This window comes from Podarcis erhardii, assembly GCF_964252035.2.
Source record: "Podarcis erhardii genome assembly, chromosome: 12".
Classification (NCBI taxonomy): domain Eukaryota; kingdom Metazoa; phylum Chordata; class Lepidosauria; order Squamata; family Lacertidae; genus Podarcis; species Podarcis erhardii.
The window spans coordinates 30,192,731-30,212,308 of record NC_138513.1 but is presented as its reverse complement, the minus strand read 5'-3'; the positions used below and the strand labels follow the sequence as shown (position 1 = coordinate 30,212,308).

Here is a 19,578-nt window from a genome sequence, read left to right as displayed (position 1 = left end):
GTAGGAGGACCAACATTAGGTGGCGCCAGAGCCAATGAGAGTCAATGCCATCCCCTGACTGGTTGCATAACCAAGAAATCAGGCAGGTGGAGACTAGCTGAGGGCAGACTAAGGTTGGTGGGGCAGTGCCCCATTTGCCAGAATGGACTAACATCCACCGCTAGGGGATGGGGAATGGTGACCAGATGTTGGAGGAGAGAGCCATATGTGGTGTGCCATGTAGCCTCCCCTGCACCCCCTAAGCCTGCTGCCTTCAGCTGTAGTGGAGAACATTGCCCTGTTCCCAGTGACTATGATCATTAGAATGTGTTTCATTCTGTCAAAACATAGAGAATACAAAACTAAGCACTGGTTTAATGAGAATGTGGCCGTCACTCTCAGATATCTCCCCCTTGTTTCAAGAAGTAGCATAAAAGGTTGATTTTCAAAGCACAATTAGGTGAGGGTTTTCTTTTCCTTCGTTTAGCTAAACTTCCTTTAAGTACATTCGTGGTATTTTGGTTTCGGTATCAAGCACTCTATTTCACTTTTCCACATCCATTTTACCGAAATATAATGTGCCAAATTCAACAAGCTAATTTTCCATCAGAAACTGCGAAAGCAAACAATCAGGACAATCTCCTCTATTGTGATGTCAGATACCACTGACAGAACAGGGCAGGAAACTAGAACAATATACAGCACTGCCCTTAAACCAGAAAGGTAGGTTTGAGGCTCAAACTTCCACTTTTATGTCCGCTTCCATCTGTTTCCTCTCTTCTAGCCATTCTTATCTAACTTTCAACACTGCATGGGGTTGGGGAAAAGGCCTGGAGACTAATGGAAGCATCAAAGATGGATCTTCATCCATCTTGCGGGTAGAGGGTAGTATACAAATTTAATAAATGATAATAATAACTTTGAAAGTGGACATGTGTTGCACGATTCATGGTGTTGTGGTTGTTGGTGGATGGCGTTGAGCAAGTTAGAGCATAAGACAAGCCTGCTGGATCAAGCCAAAGGCCCATCTAATCCAGCTTCCTCCTCTTAGAGTGGTCAGCCTGATGGTCAATGGGGAGCTCACAAGCAGGACCCAAGCACAAGAACATTCTCTCCCCTCTTGCGGTTTTCTGCAACTGGTATTCGGACAGTTTACCACCTTTGACTGTGGAGGCAGAGCAGGTTATTAGTTAATAGTCCAGAATGGGTGGCTGATGAGGGATAATGGCTAGGTTGATAGCTGGTGTCAGGCTGCAGGGAATCTGATCCTCCTCCCTCACAGCAGGCTGCCAGTACAGTGGTACCTCAGGTTAAGTACTTAATTCTTAACCTGAAGCACCACTTTAGCTAATGGGGCCTCCTGCTGCTGCTGCTGCACAATTTCCTGAAGCAAAGTTCTTAATCCGAGGTACTATTTCTGGGTTAGCGGAGTCTGTAAACTGAAGTGTATGTAACCTGAAGCGTATGTAACCCGAGGTACCACCGTAATGGAAAAAACAAGAAGCTCTTACCAAGGTGTTTTATTCAATATTCACAGAGATAGACATAGGATGCAGTCTCTCAGATAATGGCGTTGCTCTGAGTAAAGTCCCGCCCCCTCCGTCTCTCCTATTATACATCATCCCTGCATCAGCTAATCTGTGGTTTTTTGCCTTCTGTTCTCCTACTCTCAATGCCCGCCAGGTCCTGCGAGGAGGAGGGGATCAGGAATGCTTTCCAAAGACACTGAATTTGTCAGCTGTCCCTCCCCTGGTTCTTCTTCCTCCTCCTGCTCCTCTCCCAATATTTCCCAGCTTCTCCCCTCTGCAGCCTCTGAACTATGACCTTCTGCAAACCACTGTTGTGAATCTATACTGTCTCCCTCTTCTCTGGGAAGTGCGGGGGGGGGGGCAGTCCCCACCATTCCTCCTCAGTCCAGTCCCTGACAGCTGGGATGCTTTCTATGCCTTTGAATGAGGTACCCATTGGAGCACAGAGAAGGTGACCTACAACCACCCCTCCAGCTGAGAGGTGGAGGATGATGGGAACAGTTTGTATAAACATAGACTATTTGCCATTTGGAAGAAAGGGACACAGAAAGAAAACTGGTTTCTGGCTGAGGGCATATTGGAAGTACAAGGTATCTCTGTTTGGGAATCTGCTATGGGGTAGCGCATCTCTTGCCTTGGAAGAGGGCCTTTTTGCTTCTCCTTGTGCCAAACCTGTGGCCCTCCAGATGTTGTTGGACTTTGGCTTTCATTAGACCCAGTCAGCATGGTCAATGGGCAGGGATGATGGGAGGAATAATATAGCAACATTTGGAAGGTCACAGGCTTGCCATCCCTGCCTTATGCTCTGCTTGTATATTTCTTCCACTGAAATGTCATTTGAAGAAGTGAATAGGGATAGAACCAACTGTGGTCACATCCTAGCATTACATGTACCCATAGCACTGGTATATGGTGCATAACTTCTGGTGTAATCCAGCAGGCAAACGCACTCACAAAACTGCATGTATTTATCAAAAGTGGAACACAACAGAAACGTGTGATAGTTCTGTATGAATTTGCCAAAGTTCAATGCTAGATCACATTAGAGTGGAAGGCATGGTACAATTATATTTCTGCCATGAACTACAGCTTAAGGGAAATCAAAGTAAGTGCTAGAGTTTATTGAATGGCTGCTAAGAAGAAACTGACTCATATTCTTCCCACATACCATTTGGTATAATACCCAGAAGTTGAAAGAGAATTTCCCCTCATACAAATAACTTTAATCCAGCATTCCCCCAACATGGTGTCTCCAGATGTTACTGAACTCCAACTCCCATCAACCCCATCCAGCTTGGCCAGGGATGGCAGTTCTAAACATCTGGACTGCATCAGGTTGGAAAAGGCTGCTCTAGTCCCTTCCAACTTTTTTTAGGGACTTTGTTTTAATATGATACTGTGTCACTTTGAAAAAACAAAATTGGCTTCTTCTTTTCCAAAACCCCAAGTTTTCAATGTTTCTAGTTGATCATGAAATTCTTTGTCATGTCTATTTTGTCCAGACTCTCTCATTTTTATATTGCAATCTGAAAAGTGATCTCGTTCAGTAATGAAGTTGGCCCTGTTGCTAAGTCAATTCTAGTTACCTATTGAAACAAAATTTTATCTGTTCAAACTAAGCAGAATGCTAGTTGCTTTGATCACGGACTTTTCTGTGTATAAATTTACTCTGTAGCTATTAAAGATGGAAATGCATACGGGTATGACCTATTACAATGATGCTCAAGATGGAACAGCCTTAGTAACAAAAACCTTGGAATCTGCGAATCACCTGACTCCACTGCATATTCCCCCGGGCCCACCTATATCACCAGAAAGGTAAGAAGTAGCTATTCACTCTATTTTTTTCCAATATCTCTATGTAGCTGAATTAGGTCTTATACAGTGGTACCTCTGGTTATGAACTTAATTTGTTCCGGAGGTCCATTCTTAACCTGAAACCATTCTTAACCTGAGGTACCACTTTAGCTAATGGGGCCTCCCGCTGCCGCTGCCCCATGATTTCTCTCCTCATCCTGAGGTAAAGTTTTTAACCTGAGGTACTACTTCTGGGTTAGCGGAGTCTGTAACCCAAAGTGCTTGTGACCCGAGGTGTTTGCAACCTGAGGTACCACTGTAGTATGAATATACTCATTACGGCCACAATGCTGTGTATTGGAATTAAGCCTCATTGACTTTGATGAGATTTAATTCTGAGTAAACACACATATAGGGACATGGGTGGCGCTGTGGTATAAACCACTGAGCCTGAGGCTTGCCGATCAGAAGGTCGGCGGTTCGAATCCCCACAACGGGGTGAGCTCCCATTGCTCAGTCCCAGCTCCTGCCAACCTAGCAGTTCGAAAGCACACAAAAAAGTGCAAGTAGATAAATAGGTACCACTCTGGTGGGAAGGTAAATGGCGTTTCCATGTGCGGCTCTGATTTTGCCAGAAGCGGCTTAGTCATGCTGGCTGCATAACCCGAAAAACTGTCTACAGACAAACGTCGGCTCCCTTGGCCAGTAAAGCAAGATGAGCGATGAAACCCCAGAGTCATTTGCAACTGGACTTAACTGTCAGGGTCCTTTACCTTAAAACAACAACAACAACAACAACAACACATAGGACTGGGCTACACATTTTGCAAGTAGCAACCCATGAAATAGCAGAAATTGCATGCATGTCAGTTGATAGTTAACATGGACTGAGCAGGGACCAAACTAGTCATGATGTGAAATATGTCTGCGTTTGTACTAGTTCCTCTCAATGCAAATAGCAGCCTCAGATGAGTGATTTTCCCCAGGAATTTGGCAGGGAGGATATCTGACTTAGTCCAGCATCTCTGTGCCAATAGCATTCAATGAACCTTGTTGTATGGAACGTTAAAAGTAACCTTGAAAAGCACAGCCACAGCATAGATGTTTCAGTTTAAGGGTGCAAGAAACATGTTCTAATAACTCAAGAAGGGCTGTGAACTTTAAATTGATGTGCAGGACAAGCTGACTAGCCAGGAGTTTTGAAACAGGCTGATGACATGGAGGAAAGGAGAAATTAAGGGTTTGAGGCTGCAGTCCTAACTCCACTTACCTGTGATTAAGACTGAATCAGTTCAATAGGGCTTACATCCAGGGCTTTTTTCCTAGAAAAGTGCCAGTGCTCACCCCCCTTTTCTCTCTCTCCATCTCTCCGGGTCCCCCCCCTTCTTCAACTTCTTTCCCCTCCCCCCACCTTTCCCTGTCTGCTCACACCCACTCAGGACAGCAGCACTAGCAGCAGAGGCTGCTTTCTTCTCCCCTCCTCTCTCTCTCCCTCCCTTCCCAGCCCCACAGACATGGAGAGTGAGCAGAGATGAAAAGGAAGTGGTGCTTGGGCTCGCCTGGTCACTCGCGGTGCAGCGAGGCAGCGGCATAGCAGCACACCCAGGGGGAGAGTGTGCCCTACAGGGGCAGCGGGAACGGTGTAACCCAGGGGTTGTCAACCTGGTCCCTACGGCCCACTAGTGGGCGTTTCAGGATTCTAGGTGGGCAGTAGGGGGTTCTACGGCACAAGCGGAATCCTCCTTCCATCAAGCACTGGTGGACGGTAAGAAAATTTTACCATCAAGAAAGATGCATTAGTGGGAGGTAGGTATAAAAAGGTTGACTACCCCTGGTGTGACCTGTTGACTGGGAGCAGCAACTACAGCCCCAAACAAAGGCCTCCTTTTCCTCGCTGCCACCTACTCCATCTCCTGCTTTTTGCAATCCCCCTTTGAGTTACGCTTGCTAGCTTGCTCTCCTCACCCTCCATTTACCTTATCAAAAGATTGGGGGGGGTGCTGATAACTGCGTACTATTGAGTACAGTGGTACCTCAGGTTACAGACGCTTCAGGTTACAGATGCTTCAGGTTACAGATTCCGCTAACCCAGAAATAGTACCTCAGGTTGAGAACTTTGCTTCAGGATGAGAACAGAAATTGCGCGGTGGCAGAGCGGCAGCAGCAGGAAGCCCCATTAGCTAAAGTGGTACCTCAGGTTAAGAACAGTTTCAGGTTAAGAATGGATCTCTAGAACGAATTAAGTTCTTAACCCGAGGTACCACTGTACTGCCAGGGGAAAAAGCCCTGCTTACCTCTGAGTATACATCAGGCATAGGCAAACTTGGCCCTCCAGATGTTTTGGGACTACAACTCCCATCATCCCTAGCTAACAGGACCAGTGGTCAGGGATGGTGGGAATTGTAGTCTCAAAACAACTGGAGAGCCGAGTTTGCCAATGCCTGGTATACATGGCTAGATTTGCACTGTTAGTCACTATGAGCTAGGTGTCCATGTGTCCTGCTTTATGAGGTACAGTTCTCTGTTTGAAGGGCTGTCTGTTTCAAGTCTGATATACACAGAAAGGACTCTGAGAAGGCGGCGAGAGAGCCTTCAAGTTGACTCTCAACAGTCAGAGCCTGGTCAGCAGTCATGCCCTCTATGGCAAGATGCACTGTATTTATATTTAAACTGCAGCAATTGCTTCCAAATGTGAACCAATGCATCTTAATCAGCATGTGCAATTGCTATGCAAATCTGTGTCCTCTTTTGCCCTGTTAAGTGGCCATCCCAGCTATGAAGCAAGCTTCACTCAGGTAGAGTATCATTGCTGCAGCTGCTCTTTGGGAACACTTGATCTGATTTCAGATATGAAGAACTAAGGGAAATATTCCAGCTGCGCAAGCCCATCGTGAAAGGAGAACAAGAATCTGAACCCCTGTTGCCAGAATCCCACAGAATCTATGAGCCACCTTACAAGTTTGATCAGGAACACCAGTACTATGGCAGTAACAGAGATGCCCCGCTAAGGTAGGCTATCTGCTTTCTCTCTGGATGGCTAGATATTGGTGTTTAAATCCAGAAGCCAATTCAGAAATGCTGGTGTCTCTCGGAAAGCCAAAAACTGATGAGGACTAAACCTGGAAGAATATTTATTTTATAAAAACATTCCCTCCATCCTATGGTCAAAAGAGACTGCCCAATGTGAACAGAGAGCTTTTATGATCTATGATACACTAAGCTCACGTTTAAAATACCTGCAGCGTTCAAGAATGAGGCATTGGTGTCTACATCCTGAAATTCTGCAGTTTTCAGATCACTACATTAACAAGTATGTCATTATTCTGGCAATAGTGCCATAGCAAAGGGCACTCCTATATACCTTGTGTGGCTTTGCATTTAGGTTGGTTGAATGGGTTTTTATTCAGCATCGCTAAGATACACAGGTATCTTCATCACAAGTCAGGTCACATATATCCTCAGATTAAAACCACAAATTGTATTGTGACCCCTTTAAAGACAACTGTATTATAAAATGGGCTTTTGTGGACTGGATTCTGTGTCAGTTCATAAAGGCTTGTGTGTCAAAAATGAACTGCTTTGGCTTCCATTCTTATTGGTATGGAGGAAGGTTAGACAACTTTGGCTATTTGATAAGCTTTCGTTCTGATTTGTTTCTGGGGAGGTTAGATGACAGAATTCCACTTGAAAATAATGGCGGTCTAGAAGCATCCTTTGTTATATTTGCAGCAACAGGTTAACATGGTTGTCTCTCAAGATGTTGTTCCCAGCTAAGATCAGACTGTCTTTAAATAGCACATGGAGCTCGAGTGCTGTTGTGGTTGTGCCTTTAGATTTTGATGCAGTATCTCAGTCCTTGCAGAGAGCTAGCGGTTAAGTTAATAACTGAAGAAAAGGTTCTCTCATTGCCCATATGAAAACTTAGCCGGCTGACAGAAACTTGAGCATTGTGGGATTAGAACTGCAGAACTATAGTTTTGCCACCTGATGGCACCAAAACACAAAAAGTGATTGCTGCACGTTTCAGAACTGGAATAAACATAATTATTTGTTTGAATGCCTGTTTCATTCAGAAAGAAACACAGTTGCGTTATCAGCATAATGAAAAAATTAGGATACATTCCAAGAGCAACTATTGCAGCCCACATGAGTTCCTTTTTTAAAAAATGTATCTATTTGCATTTATACTAATCCAAAGATATACAAAGGTTCATTCCCAGTACAAATTATCTTTTATAATACACCAGAATAAAATAAATACTTTAAAAATCTAATCTAAAAAGGAACAGAAGGAAAAAGAAGGGAAAAGGAAAAGAAAGAGGGGAGGAGATAAAATGACTTCCGATTTTCTGTCCTTCAGCTAAATAGAGTATTCACTCATTAACATCCACCTATTCTATTTTTTATAACCCAATATTTTTTCAGTCTTCAAATCCAGATATTACAATGAGTCCACTTGGGATCCTGAGCTGTGCCCCTCTCCTATTAAGTGTTGGTGTAGGGAAAGAGTGGTTCCTAATTTTAAAACATACTTCCTTCCTGTGCAGTGTTTGTAACGTTTGTGGTTATGTCTGGAAACCATGTCAGAAAACCAGCCTCCAGAAAGCTGGAAAGAAGAGACTAGATAGATTAAACCTGCTCTACACATTCAGCAAAGTGTTTTGTTTAGAACTGCACCCCTTCATAAAACTGCTCACCTTGCAAGTAAAAAACCTAGCACATCTAGAAGAAAGGATTGTCTAGCTGGGACCAATTCCATGTTGCCCTACCTTTCTACTTGCAAAGATTCCATATGCAGGTAGGTTCTGTACATGTGGGCAACCGTGGGTCAAAGACATTCTTCATTATTTGTTTTATTGCCCATTATACATGGAGCTTGGAGATGGTTTCTAAATCCCCTGTTTGTTCAAGAAAGCAGTCTCTCCTCAGCGGAGAGAGTTCTGTGATTGTTGAGTAACTCTAACACCCGTGAGGCTCATAAAGTCACCCTTTTTGCACTAGCAGCAAGAAAGGTTAGGAAGAAGGAATTGGACAAAATAACAGTAAATTGTAAGGAAGATTCTGAGGTCTAAATTGAAATACGTTGTATGTTGTTGCGGAGGCTCCCTATTCACAGTCTTGCTTCCAAAACATGGTTCTGTTTGTTCAAATAGAGGTTTTGCTTTATATTTTATATTGCCTGTGTTATATGGTTTTGTCAGGTCCTTTGGCTGGCACAATAAATTTACTGAACAGAACTGAACTACTTCCAGTGAGGGTTAAAAGATGTGATCTACCACCTGCAGTTTTGAAATGGCACAGCCTCTTTTAGCACCTCAGAAGTCTACCGCCTCATTTTACTGCACACATGCAAGCCTTGCTCCCTATAATTTTTGGCTGCTGCTCCTGCTGTTATTAATTTTATTTTAAAAGTGCCCTTCAGCCCATAGGATCCCAGGGGAGTGGACAAAAATAATCAAATAGAAGTTACCTGCTAGAAGTGCAGCAACAAAACTGCTAGCACATTTGCAAAGCTAAGCAGGGTCTGGTCTGGTTTCAAATTGGATGGGGGACTGCATGTTGAGATTCCTGCCTTGCAGGGGGTTGGACTAGATGACCCTTAGTATCCCATCCATACAATACAGTGGTACCTCAGGTTAAGTACTTAATTCGTTCTGGAGGTCCATTCTTAACCTGAAACTGTTCTTAACCTGAAGCAGCACTTTAGCTAATGGGGCCTCCTGCTGCTGCTGTGCCGCCAGAGCCCAATTTCTGTTCTCATCCTGAAGCAAAGTTCTTAACCTGAAGCACTATTTCTGGGTTAGCGGAGTCTGTAACCTGAAGCGTATGTAACCCGAGGTATCACTGTACAAAATACACTGTTTAATAGCAGAATAATTATCAAAATCAATAAACCACTGACGTAAATATTTTACAACTATGAATAATTCAGCACAGTGCAGACAAAATACTAACTGATGGATTCCAAATAACATTTGTCTCCCAAAGTAGATCCATCCAAACAGGTTCTCCTCATTTGACTCCTAACAATGCAAAGTGCTGCTGTTTGCATCATGTTACAATCCACGTCCAAAACGTGAAGGACATTTTATCATCATCTTCATCAACTGAATTTATATACCCCCTATACCCAAAGGTGCCAGGGTGGTTCACAGAATAAAATCAAAATATAAAACCACAAAATACATAATCAAAATAAAAACAACAACCCAATAACCCCCCAAAAAAACACACACACCCCACTATTTAAAAGGGCATAGGATGTCAATCAAATCAACCAAAGGCCTGATTAAACAGGAACGTTTTTGCCTGGCACCTAAAAGTGTATAATGAAGGCACCAGGCGAACTTCCCTGGGGAGAACATTCCACAGACAGGGAGCCACTGCAGAGAAGGCCCGTTCTCATGTTGCTACCCTCCAGACCTCTCCAGACTGATGGGTGAAATTTACAAAGCTTCGAGTATATCCTAAAGCCATTTGGCCAGATTCAGCTGCAGCAATCAGAATAGTCCAATTACAATTGCCTTTTGGAAGTATAGGGTATCCTATACACTGATGTGACTGGCTGACCTCTTTCTTATTACAGACTTCCTGACTTGCCAGAAAATTCAGAGGAGTAAGTATAGTTAACTTACGTCTGTGTTAAAATCTGTGTGTTTTTTATTCAGATAACAGAAAAAGTGTGACTGACATATTTATCCATTTCCCAGCCAAACTGGCTTCTAAAGCAACTTACAGTTCAAAATGTACAATATATTAGGACTATATGGAGGAGTTTGTGGCTTCTAGTTCCTGGCAATTGATGCCACAGTCCAGGTTCCCAGCTCTTCCCCCTGGGGCGACAGAAAAAGCTGAAGATGACCACAAAGGCTTGCTGATGACGAAAACACTGTCCTTCCCTTTGCTTTATTGTTAAATTAGTTTCTGTATAATTTATTGGCTAGAAAACGATGGCCCAAGCTCTCCACTGGACCTCGTTCCAGAATTCTGCATTACCCTTCCTGAAGTGCAAAAAAAGTTAAGAAAGAAAACAAGTGTGTGCATTTAGCACTCCAGGTGCACAGAAGGGCAGGTGTGGGGTCATCTTCCTAGGAAAAGGGAAATAATTCATGCTGAGTAATGATAATAATTTACTGCTTGTACCCCAGCCACTCTGGGCAGCTTCCAACAGAACACTAAACATCGAAAGCTTCCCGAAAGAGGGCTGCCTTCAGATATCTACAAAAAGTCATATTATTGTTTATTTCCTTGACATTTGATGGGAGGGCATTTCACGGGGGGGGGGGGGGGCTACCAAGAAGGCCCTCTGCCTGGTTCCCTGTAACTTCAATTCTTGCAATGAGGGAACCACCAGGAGGAACTGGACCTCAATGTCTGGGCTGAACAATGGGGATGGAGACGCTTCTTCAGATGTCCAGGGCCAAAACAGTTTAGGGCTTTAAAGGTCAACACCAACACTTTGAATTAAACTCAGAAACGTACTGGGAGCTAACTTAGATCCTTTGGGACAGGTGTTATATGGTCCCAGTAGCCACTCTCAGTCACCAGTCTAGCAGCCGCATTCTGGATTAATTGCAGTTTCCAAGTCACCTTTGAAGGTAGCCCCATGTAGAGAGCATTGCAGTAGCCAAGCAGGAGATAACCAGAGCATGTACCACTCTGGTGAGGCAGTAGGGATGCCCTTCCCCCCCCCATGCCTTTGACTCATTCTTAGGACTTCTTCTTCTTTTTAATACTGTTAGTAAAATCTGGGTGAAATGTGTTGCTGTAGCCTGTAGATTAACAGCTGAATCCCTCGACTGAACCCAGGGCATTCCTGTCGGCAGGTATGGAACAGCTTGTAGAGAAGTCAAGGTAAAGGTATGGGGCAAAATTAAGGAATTGTATTTCTTCATCTGAAATCCATTCCAAGCAACCGAAGCTCATCATGACCATACAATGTTCTTTGTCCCTGTCAAAAACTTTCTACTGTATTTGATAGATATGAGAAGTATCTAAGGCACAAGTCACCAGCCAATCCAGAGACCCACCTTGTGGCCGGCCGTCACCGGCCACTTCATCCTTACGTCCACAATAACATCGACATCACAGGTAAAGCATTATTCATTTGTGCCTGTGTGCGGTTTTGGTTTAAGTCTTCTCATGTCTTTTTCTCATGTCGTACCTATGGGACCGCCTCTCCCGGTATGCCCCAAGGAGAGCCTCAAGGTCCATAAATAGCAACACCCTAGTGGTCCCAGGCCCTAAGGAAGTTAGATTGGCTTCAACCAGAGCCAGGGCCTTTTCAACACTGGCTCTGGCCTGGTGGAACGCTCTGCCTCATGAGACCAGGGCCCTGCAGGATCGGATTTCTTTCCACAGGGCCTGTAAGACAGAGTTGTTCCGCCTGGCCTTTGGCTTGGAGCCAATTTGATTCCCTCCCCCTCTTTCTTTTTCCTTTTTCCTTTCTCCTCCTGTGACGAGGCTGCATTTTAATATTTTAATGTTTCAATATTTTAATGTTGTATTTTAATCTTGTATTTAAGTTGTATTCATTCAACTTGTTTTTATTATTGCTTGTTAGCCGCCCTGAGCCCGGCCTTGGCTGGGGAGGGCGGGGTATAAATAAAAATATTATTATTATTTTATCAGCTAGAGAAACTTAATTTAAAAACCTGCTGTTAGGATAGCTGTAAAGAAGAAGTGTGCAACCAGGGACTCTCCAGATGATGCTGAACGACAATTCCCACCTGCCCTAGCAATCTTAGCCAATGGCTATGGGGTGATGGGAGCTGTAGTTTAGCATCTGGAACACTAAATGTTCCCCATGCCTGTTGAAGATCATATTCTCAACTGTATAAGCTAGCAGACCTCTCTATTTAGAAACTTTAAGGCAGTTCTGTGCATTATCTTGTGGAAAGAGGGGGAGCAGCAATATTTCCATATAACTGGAGGGTAGGAGTCAAACCAATGGCTTCAAATTACAAGAAAGATGATTCTGACTAAGCTTCAGGAAGAACTTTCTGACAGCAAGAGCTGTTCAGCAGTGGAACGGACTCCCACAAGAGGTGGTGGACTCGCCTTCCTTGGAAGTTTTTAAGCAGAGGTTGGATGGCCACCAGTCATGCATGATCTAGTTAAGATTCCTGCAGTGCAGAAGGTTGGACTAGATCGGGGTCGGCAAACTACGGCCCCCGAGCCAGATCAGGCCCACCTGGGTCCTAAATCCGGCCTGAGAACCCGCCACGAAGAGTTATGCCTGCCCTTCCCCCGCCCCATTCTTCCCAGTGTGCATAGGAATTCATTCATATATATTTTTCAAAATATAGTCCGGCCCCCCACAAGGTGTGAGGGACAGTGGACCGGCCCCCTGCTGAAAAAGTTTGCTGACCCCTGGACTAGATGTCCCTTGGGATCTCTTCCAACTCTACCATTCTGTGATTCTATTATTTGTTATGCTACCTTTTCCCAAAAGCAAAGGTATGACATACCTGGTATGTGGAGGAAACATTGACCATCTCTGTATTCAGGGCTTGTCCATCTCCCCCTTGTCTGCTCACTTCTGTCCAAATGCTAAACATCCTCTGACTCCGAGATCCATGTAAGGCACAAAACTGTTTTGGAATCAATGGAAATCTGCTGGTGAAAAAACCATCAGACTCAAATCTACCGAGTCACAGGAGGCTAAGCCACAGACTCAATCCTGATGGCTGAACCTTGACTTTTGAATTCAAGCTCTGTATAGGTGCTCATAACATAATGGGTTTATTGGCAGGGTTCCACAGAGTTCCTGCTGGGAGTTTTAACTGAGGCCTGCAGCAGGGTTTCTCCTGTTCCAAGGAAATGGGGGGGGGGGGAGAGATCCTGGAGATTAGGCTGTAATGTAGTGACATTATCAAGCCTCCTTCATCCGGCCAGTCCTGCTTTTGTTACTTTATACATCTGTCCATGCAATACAAATATATGCCACTGAAAGCAAGGCCTTTACAGCTGTGGCCCCAATATCTTCTAAAACTGAGGGATTGTTCTTCTCAGCCTGATTTTTCAGACAAGCCATCCCTTCTTTATCTATCTATTGGGGTTTGCCCCTTACGATGCTTTCAACTGGCCAATACACACACATTTGTTTGTTTATTTATTAAATTTATATAATGCCCATCATCCCAAGATCTCAGGGTGGTTAACAAGATAAAATATAAAGCAAAAGCACAAATAAATAGTTAAAACAAAAACAACAAAACAATAACCCCTCCTTCTGCAAACACATTTAAAAGGTTGTAGAATATTAATCAGCCAAGGGCTGGTTGAAGAAGAATGTTTTCGCCTGGTGCCTAAAGATGTATAATGAAGGTAGGGGGATGCAGGCGGCTCTGTGGTCTAAACCACTGAGCCTCTTGGGCTTGCCAATCAGAAGGTCGGCAGTTCAAATCCCTGCAACGGGGTGAGCTCCCATTGCTCTGTCCCAGCTCCTGCCAACCTAGCCATTCAAAAGCACAGCAGTGCAAGTAGATAAATAGGTACCACTGTGGCGGGAAAGTAAACGGCATCTCCGTGGCGCTGTGGTTTCTGTCATGGTGTTCCATTGCGCCAGAAGCGGTTTAGTCATGCTGGTCACATGGCCCCCAAAGCTGTCTGTGGACAAACGCCAACTCCCTTGGCCTGAAGCAAGATGAGTACTGCACCCCATAGTTGCCTTTGACTGGACTTAATCGTCCAGGGGTCCTTTATCTTTACGTTATAATGAAGGTGCTGGATGAACCTCCTTGGGGAGAGCACACCACAATGTATATGCATGTTTATTTTTATTATTCCAGTTTTAATTTTTCTCCTTTCCCCCCAAATCACTTTGAATGCGTTGAAAAAGTAGCATAACATCTTTTAAATAAATGAATGAATAAATGACCATACTGCGCATTCAGACTTCTATAAACGTGTTGGCAATAACGCAAAATGGATTACAGGCAAAGGGAAGTAATGTAAGAGGAAAACCTCATGAGACTACTACAGTCACAGAACATTTGTCTAGTTTAAATGCACACAGTGTTAAGAAGCTTTAATCATTGGGAAGTAATGGCATTAAGCAACAGGTCAAGTTGAGTTAAGGAGCTGTTATCTCCAACCACCCATCACCACAACACTGAATACGAATGCTGAAGCACATTGTGGGGTCTTTGCCTAGTAAACAAAAGAGGCTTGTAAGACATTATTGTACAATAGTGTGATTAGCATTCCTCCTTCTAAACTTTCTCTTGTCTGCCCATACTTCATTCTAGACTGGCCCTAAGCAGTACAAAGATGGAAAGATGTGTGGTTCTATTTTTGTTTTGCAAGGGACCATCAGAGGACAAGTTCTATTCCAAGCAAAGCTTATCAGGTTAAGAATTATGGCCTTCTCTGAGGAATTCTTCAGCTGTGTTCCTTCTTTGCATTCAGGCACTGGCAGCAAAATTGTGACTGTACACCAAGAGTGTGTACCATACATTTAAAACACACACCACCACCACCAACCCGAAAAGAAACCTGGGAACTTTAATTGACCCTCCACAGAGCACCGTTAACAAACTACTGTGCCCAAGATTGTGCTTTTACTGTATGGTGTGTACTCAGCCAATTTTGCCCCTCTTCCACAAACATTGATAAAAAGTGCTCTGCGACCTCCTGGTAGATCTCTGATTTGCGGTGGATGAGGAAGCATTTCTTGACTATAGCAAAGTAGCTGCCCCCTTCCAAGTCAGATTCTTCTTCTTACCTGAGCTGCTTGAATTTCTTATTATGCAATCAAGTATTTCTGAATTTTAAAGGTGGCCCCGAAAGAGATGAAAGAGCCGGCGAACCTTTAGACAGACGGCTTGGATACTTTCCTGTAGGTAATCACAACTATGGTTGGGGATGTTAACATTAGAGGGAGGGCTACAGCTCAGCAATCAAAAAGAACCAGGTTCAATTCCTGGTTATCTCCATCTTTTAAAAAAATATATATTTAAAGCTCAAGTAACAAAGAGGTCTTGGAGACAGCTCTGGCAGAGTAGACCAGCCTTTGCCAGCCAGCTTCATGAACTATAATATTATTGTTGTTGTTATTTCTTAACTGCCTTCCACATATATGTCTCGAGATGATGCACAAATTAAAAATGACCTTTTAAAAAAAGTTTAAAACAGAACAATGAGAGGAAATTATTATTTTTTAATCATACAAAGTAGACACGCCCATGGCAGAGGCAATGCCTTCTTTGAATGGAGGAGGGGGGTGGCAGAAGGTGTGTAGAAAATATCCCACAGTACTAAGGTAGCATTCATATTAATGGCTCCATCCTCTTTGCCTCTGGTCCTGACCTCCACTAGCACATGGCCTCCAGAAGGTTGCTCAAAAGGGAATGTGGCCTTCAAGCTGAACACAGCTCCCCATCCCTGCCCTAGACTCTTATCTGGAAAGTGCATCCAAACTTTTACCATCCTCATTCATTTGCTCCTAATTAGACAGATTTCTAAAACCACGTTTTAAACCCTGACAGCTTCAGTTTTGAAAGTTGTGTCCTTCCTACCCTCTCAGCAAACACCTGCACAGTTCAAGTAGGAGAATTTAACATGCCTGTTCTACTTTTTATTGTCAGAATGGCGATGAAAATGGTCAGGCAGGCGACCCAAATGCTTCCCCAAAGGGGGGCCGCAAGAAGACTTCCAAACCCCCGGAGCTTGACATTTCATTCAGATCTGCCAACATGCTGGAAAATGTCAAAAAGGCCCTCTGGTTGTCGACTTACAAGCGTGACTACACAGGTACACGCCTTTTAAACGTGAGAGATTAAGGCTGGAACACAAAATACCTAAGATAAATCATCTTGAGACTTGCTCTGCATTTTCCAAAATATTATGATGAGGGGGTTTTGGGGGGGACAGTCTTGATGATACCTGAGGTCCCAATTATTGGGACCTGTACCTGTAAGGCTGGAATGTATACAAGGGAACCTGCAGAATGGGTCAAACTTATAATGGTAATGGCTTTAGTGAAGCCTTCGTGAGCATCTCAAAGAACAAGCTATGTGATGCTACTTTCCAGGAAAGGGGGCCATAGGCATCTTCCTCACTCCCTTCACCTGACTAAAGGCCACATGATCCTAGGTAGAAGAACAATGCCCAGAATTGGTATATCTGTGAGGTGGGAGCTGGATGTTGAAGCTGCAGACACAGAGACATGACTTTGTGTCTCCCCTGGAAGCTTAAAGGGGAAGCAAAAACTACAGGGGTAGGTGTTGTTGCTGTGAGCCGCTCCATCCTATGCTTGGGATATATATGTGTGTAAATAAAACCATTTATCCTGGGGACACCACCATCTCCATTGGCTTTCATTCCAAGGAAACTAAATCCTGGGTTAAGCACAGGTACCCCTGGAGTCTCTACCAGCTTGGAGACTGGGGTAACACATAACAATATTATTGCATACCACATATTACATATTAACTTCCTAAACTGATGTCAACATTGTCTTGCTTAAGGTAAAGGTTCTATGAACCCCTTGCTGCTGGATGACCATGATCCCAAGATGATTGGCAGAGCAACTGGAGAACTGGGCATGGATGTTGAACTCGTAAGTATGGCAACTAGGACCTTTCAAGCTGATCATTCCCTTCCACTTCTGATGTTCAGGCTGTGAGTGCCATTGATGATGTAGCCCGAAGGGCAGCACCCACCCACAGCACCCAAGAGGGAGATATCAAGCTGGGAGGTGGGCACGGTGGTTGCAGAAATGCAAAAACAAACAAACGTGTCTCTAAGGGAAGGGGGAAACCACAAAGCAGCCCAATGAGAACTGAGCATGCTCAGTTTCATAGAACACCAGCTGACTGTCCTAGAAAACCAGGTGGGAAGGAGAATGGAATGGAGAGGCTGGAATTCTGAACAGCGACACTCCATGCTGCAACCTTATTGTTGCAAGGCACATTTTTTCTATGCATTAGCTTTGTTCGTGATGAGACACATTTTATTGATCTGTGGTGATGAAATGTCTTCATTAAAGCTTTTATTTAATGGAGTGGAACAAATAAAATGTTATTACTAATAATAATGGAAATAAACGGTAAAAAAAGGTAATACCCTGGACATAGCTGTCACCTTGCAATGCCTAAAGTGGCTTTTAATCTTGCAATGACACTGAAGTTGCGATCTTTTCAGCACCAGATTAAGACTTTCCTCTTTGATAGGGCTGGGCAACATGTCACTATATCGTCCAAAACCAGTGTGAAGCCCATATTGTTGTATCGGCTTCATACTTTTTGACCTGGCAATATATCACGAATCTTGATGTGCGTTTGTGTGTGCTATGCAAAAAATCGCAATGTGGGAAAACCGTGAACCCAGACAATGCCTTTATACATAGCTCCATTCTTATTTCAGACATCACGATATATCAATATGTTGCAATGTTTAGCTGGTGATATATCACGCTGTTGAAAACCAAATATCGCCTAGCCCTGTTCTTTGAACACACATTTTTAAAGGGTTACATCTGTCCTCCAGTCTGTTTGTTCGTTTCATAGATGTTGTCTTTTGGTTTCTTGTATTCTCTTGTTGCTGATATTATCATACACTGCCCTGGAATTTGCTTGCACGAAGGACAATTTATTTAAATATTAAATCATCAAGCAAATGATATACAGTATCTAGTTTGGTCCTATAACAGAAATGGGGTATTTCTGGCATGGCAGATACTGCTGGACTACAACTCCCATCACCCCTGACCATTGGCCATGCTGACTGGGGCTGATGGGAGTTGGGAATCTAACTGCATCTGGAGGGCCAAAAGTTCCCCATTGCTGCTCTGAGAGTTGTCTTTAGAGAACATCACTGTAAACAGAAAGGGTAGCTATCAATCCCAAGCTATCTGTTTTTCAGAGAGAATCATTTCCGTCAGCTGAGACTCAAGTAAGACCCTTAGAAGGACGTATTGCTCGCGCACTTCAAGGCAAACCAATTCGCCCCTATGACCCTCAGCAGCAGGATCCTGGCTATATTTGTGAGCACCCACCTCAATGGACAGGCGAGTCACTCATACGCAAATGTTTAGATGCGGTGCAGAGTAGCAGTAGGCAAATGCCTCCGGAAACAGACAGCGGAGCAAAAAAGAGAACTGAAGACTTCCAACAAAATCAGATCGATCGTCCGGTAGGTAACCCAAGAGAAAGCATGAAACATACAAAACTTCCGTGGAGCAGGTTTCAGAAAATTACAGATACTTGGAAGACAGAGAAGTTGTATCAAAGGCAGCTTGCTGTCCCCCCCGAACCAGAGATTGTTGTGAAGCCCGCTGAATCCATTCGCTACGAAGATCTGCCCCCCTCCCGCTTAAGCAATTACATTGTGTGGCACCATCCCATCAGCCTCTCTAAACCAGGCCCAACGGAGGTGAGCTTTGAAACCTGTGAAGACATCCCAGGTGTTCAATGTGTTCCTAATGTGTTCCCAGGGATCGAAAGCAGGTCCAGTTTCCCAGAATGGATTCCTAACCGCGGGATAGCTCGGCCTCAGACAAAATTAAACGATATGCAGTATTGTTTTAGGAAGGGTGAAGCCATCAAGCGTCTGAGTGATCTAACTAGAGGAGGAATAAGGGACCTGAGGGATCACGACAGGAAAGGCAGAAGGCACAAATTCTACGGCGTGAATGCCTATCACTATAACTGACACACGTCCTCACCCTTTCAAAAAAAAAGTGAAAGGGAAGGGCGAAAATAATCTCAGCCAATTTCTCCAGTTGCGGCTTCTGAATTGGCTTGCTGTGCTTTATAAAACACTCTCCTAGTTTTTCAGTTTTTTGCGTGAAGTACTGATTCAGTGTCGTCCAAAGGCAGGTTGAGGCAGCTCTGAAGTGGTTTGGGAGGAATCAAATGAGAACAAGACATAAAGCCTCTTTGCACCTAGGGCCACACCTGCTAGCCATGCCTCTAATATTATGAGGTACAGTGCTACCTTGGTTCTCAAATTTAATCCATTCCGGAAGTCGTTTCCAAAACCAAAGCATTCCAAAACCAAGGCACGCTTTCCCATAGAAAGTAATGCAAAATGGATTAATCCGTTGCAGACTTCTGAAAACAACCCCTTAAACAGCAATTTAACATGAATTTTACTATCTAACGAGACCATTGATCCATAAAATGAAAGTAACAATCAATGTACTGAACACGGGTACCTCGGGTTACATACGCTTCAGGTTATATATGCTTCAGGTTACAGACTCCGCTAACCCAGAAATAGTGCTTCAGGTTAAGAACTTTGCTTCAGGATGAGAACAGAAATCGTG

At 43.9% G+C, this 19,578-nt stretch overlaps 1 protein-coding gene across 1 annotated transcript; it reads left to right on the top strand.

Moving 5' to 3' along the window:
- The first annotated feature begins 586 nt into the window (after nucleotides 1–586).
- On the top strand, nucleotides 587–19,087 carry SPMIP4 (sperm microtubule inner protein 4). Its single transcript, XM_081882187.1, has 9 exons — nucleotides 587–702; nucleotides 3,184–3,326; nucleotides 6,153–6,314; nucleotides 9,892–9,921; nucleotides 11,287–11,396; nucleotides 15,086–15,147; nucleotides 15,896–16,061; nucleotides 16,778–16,869; nucleotides 18,174–19,087. Exons 2-9 carry the CDS (start codon nucleotides 3,193–3,195, stop codon nucleotides 18,960–18,962), a joined length of 1,545 nt encoding a protein of 514 aa, XP_081738313.1. The 5' UTR covers nucleotides 587–702; nucleotides 3,184–3,192; the 3' UTR covers nucleotides 18,963–19,087.
- Nucleotides 19,088–19,578: the final 491 nt, after the last annotated feature.

Excerpts from the sequence above, each read along its gene's own strand:
- SPMIP4 (XM_081882187.1), top strand. The coding sequence starts at position 3,193 with ATGGAAATGCATACGGGTATGACCTATTACAATGATGCTCAAGATGGA. Across the intron at positions 3,327-6,152 it reads CCACCTATATCACCAGAAAG|ATATGAAGAACTAAGGGAAA; the intron begins GTAAGAAGTAGC and ends ATCTGATTTCAG. Across the intron at positions 16,870-18,173 it reads TGGGCATGGATGTTGAACTC|AGAGAATCATTTCCGTCAGC; the intron begins GTAAGTATGGCA and ends TCTGTTTTTCAG.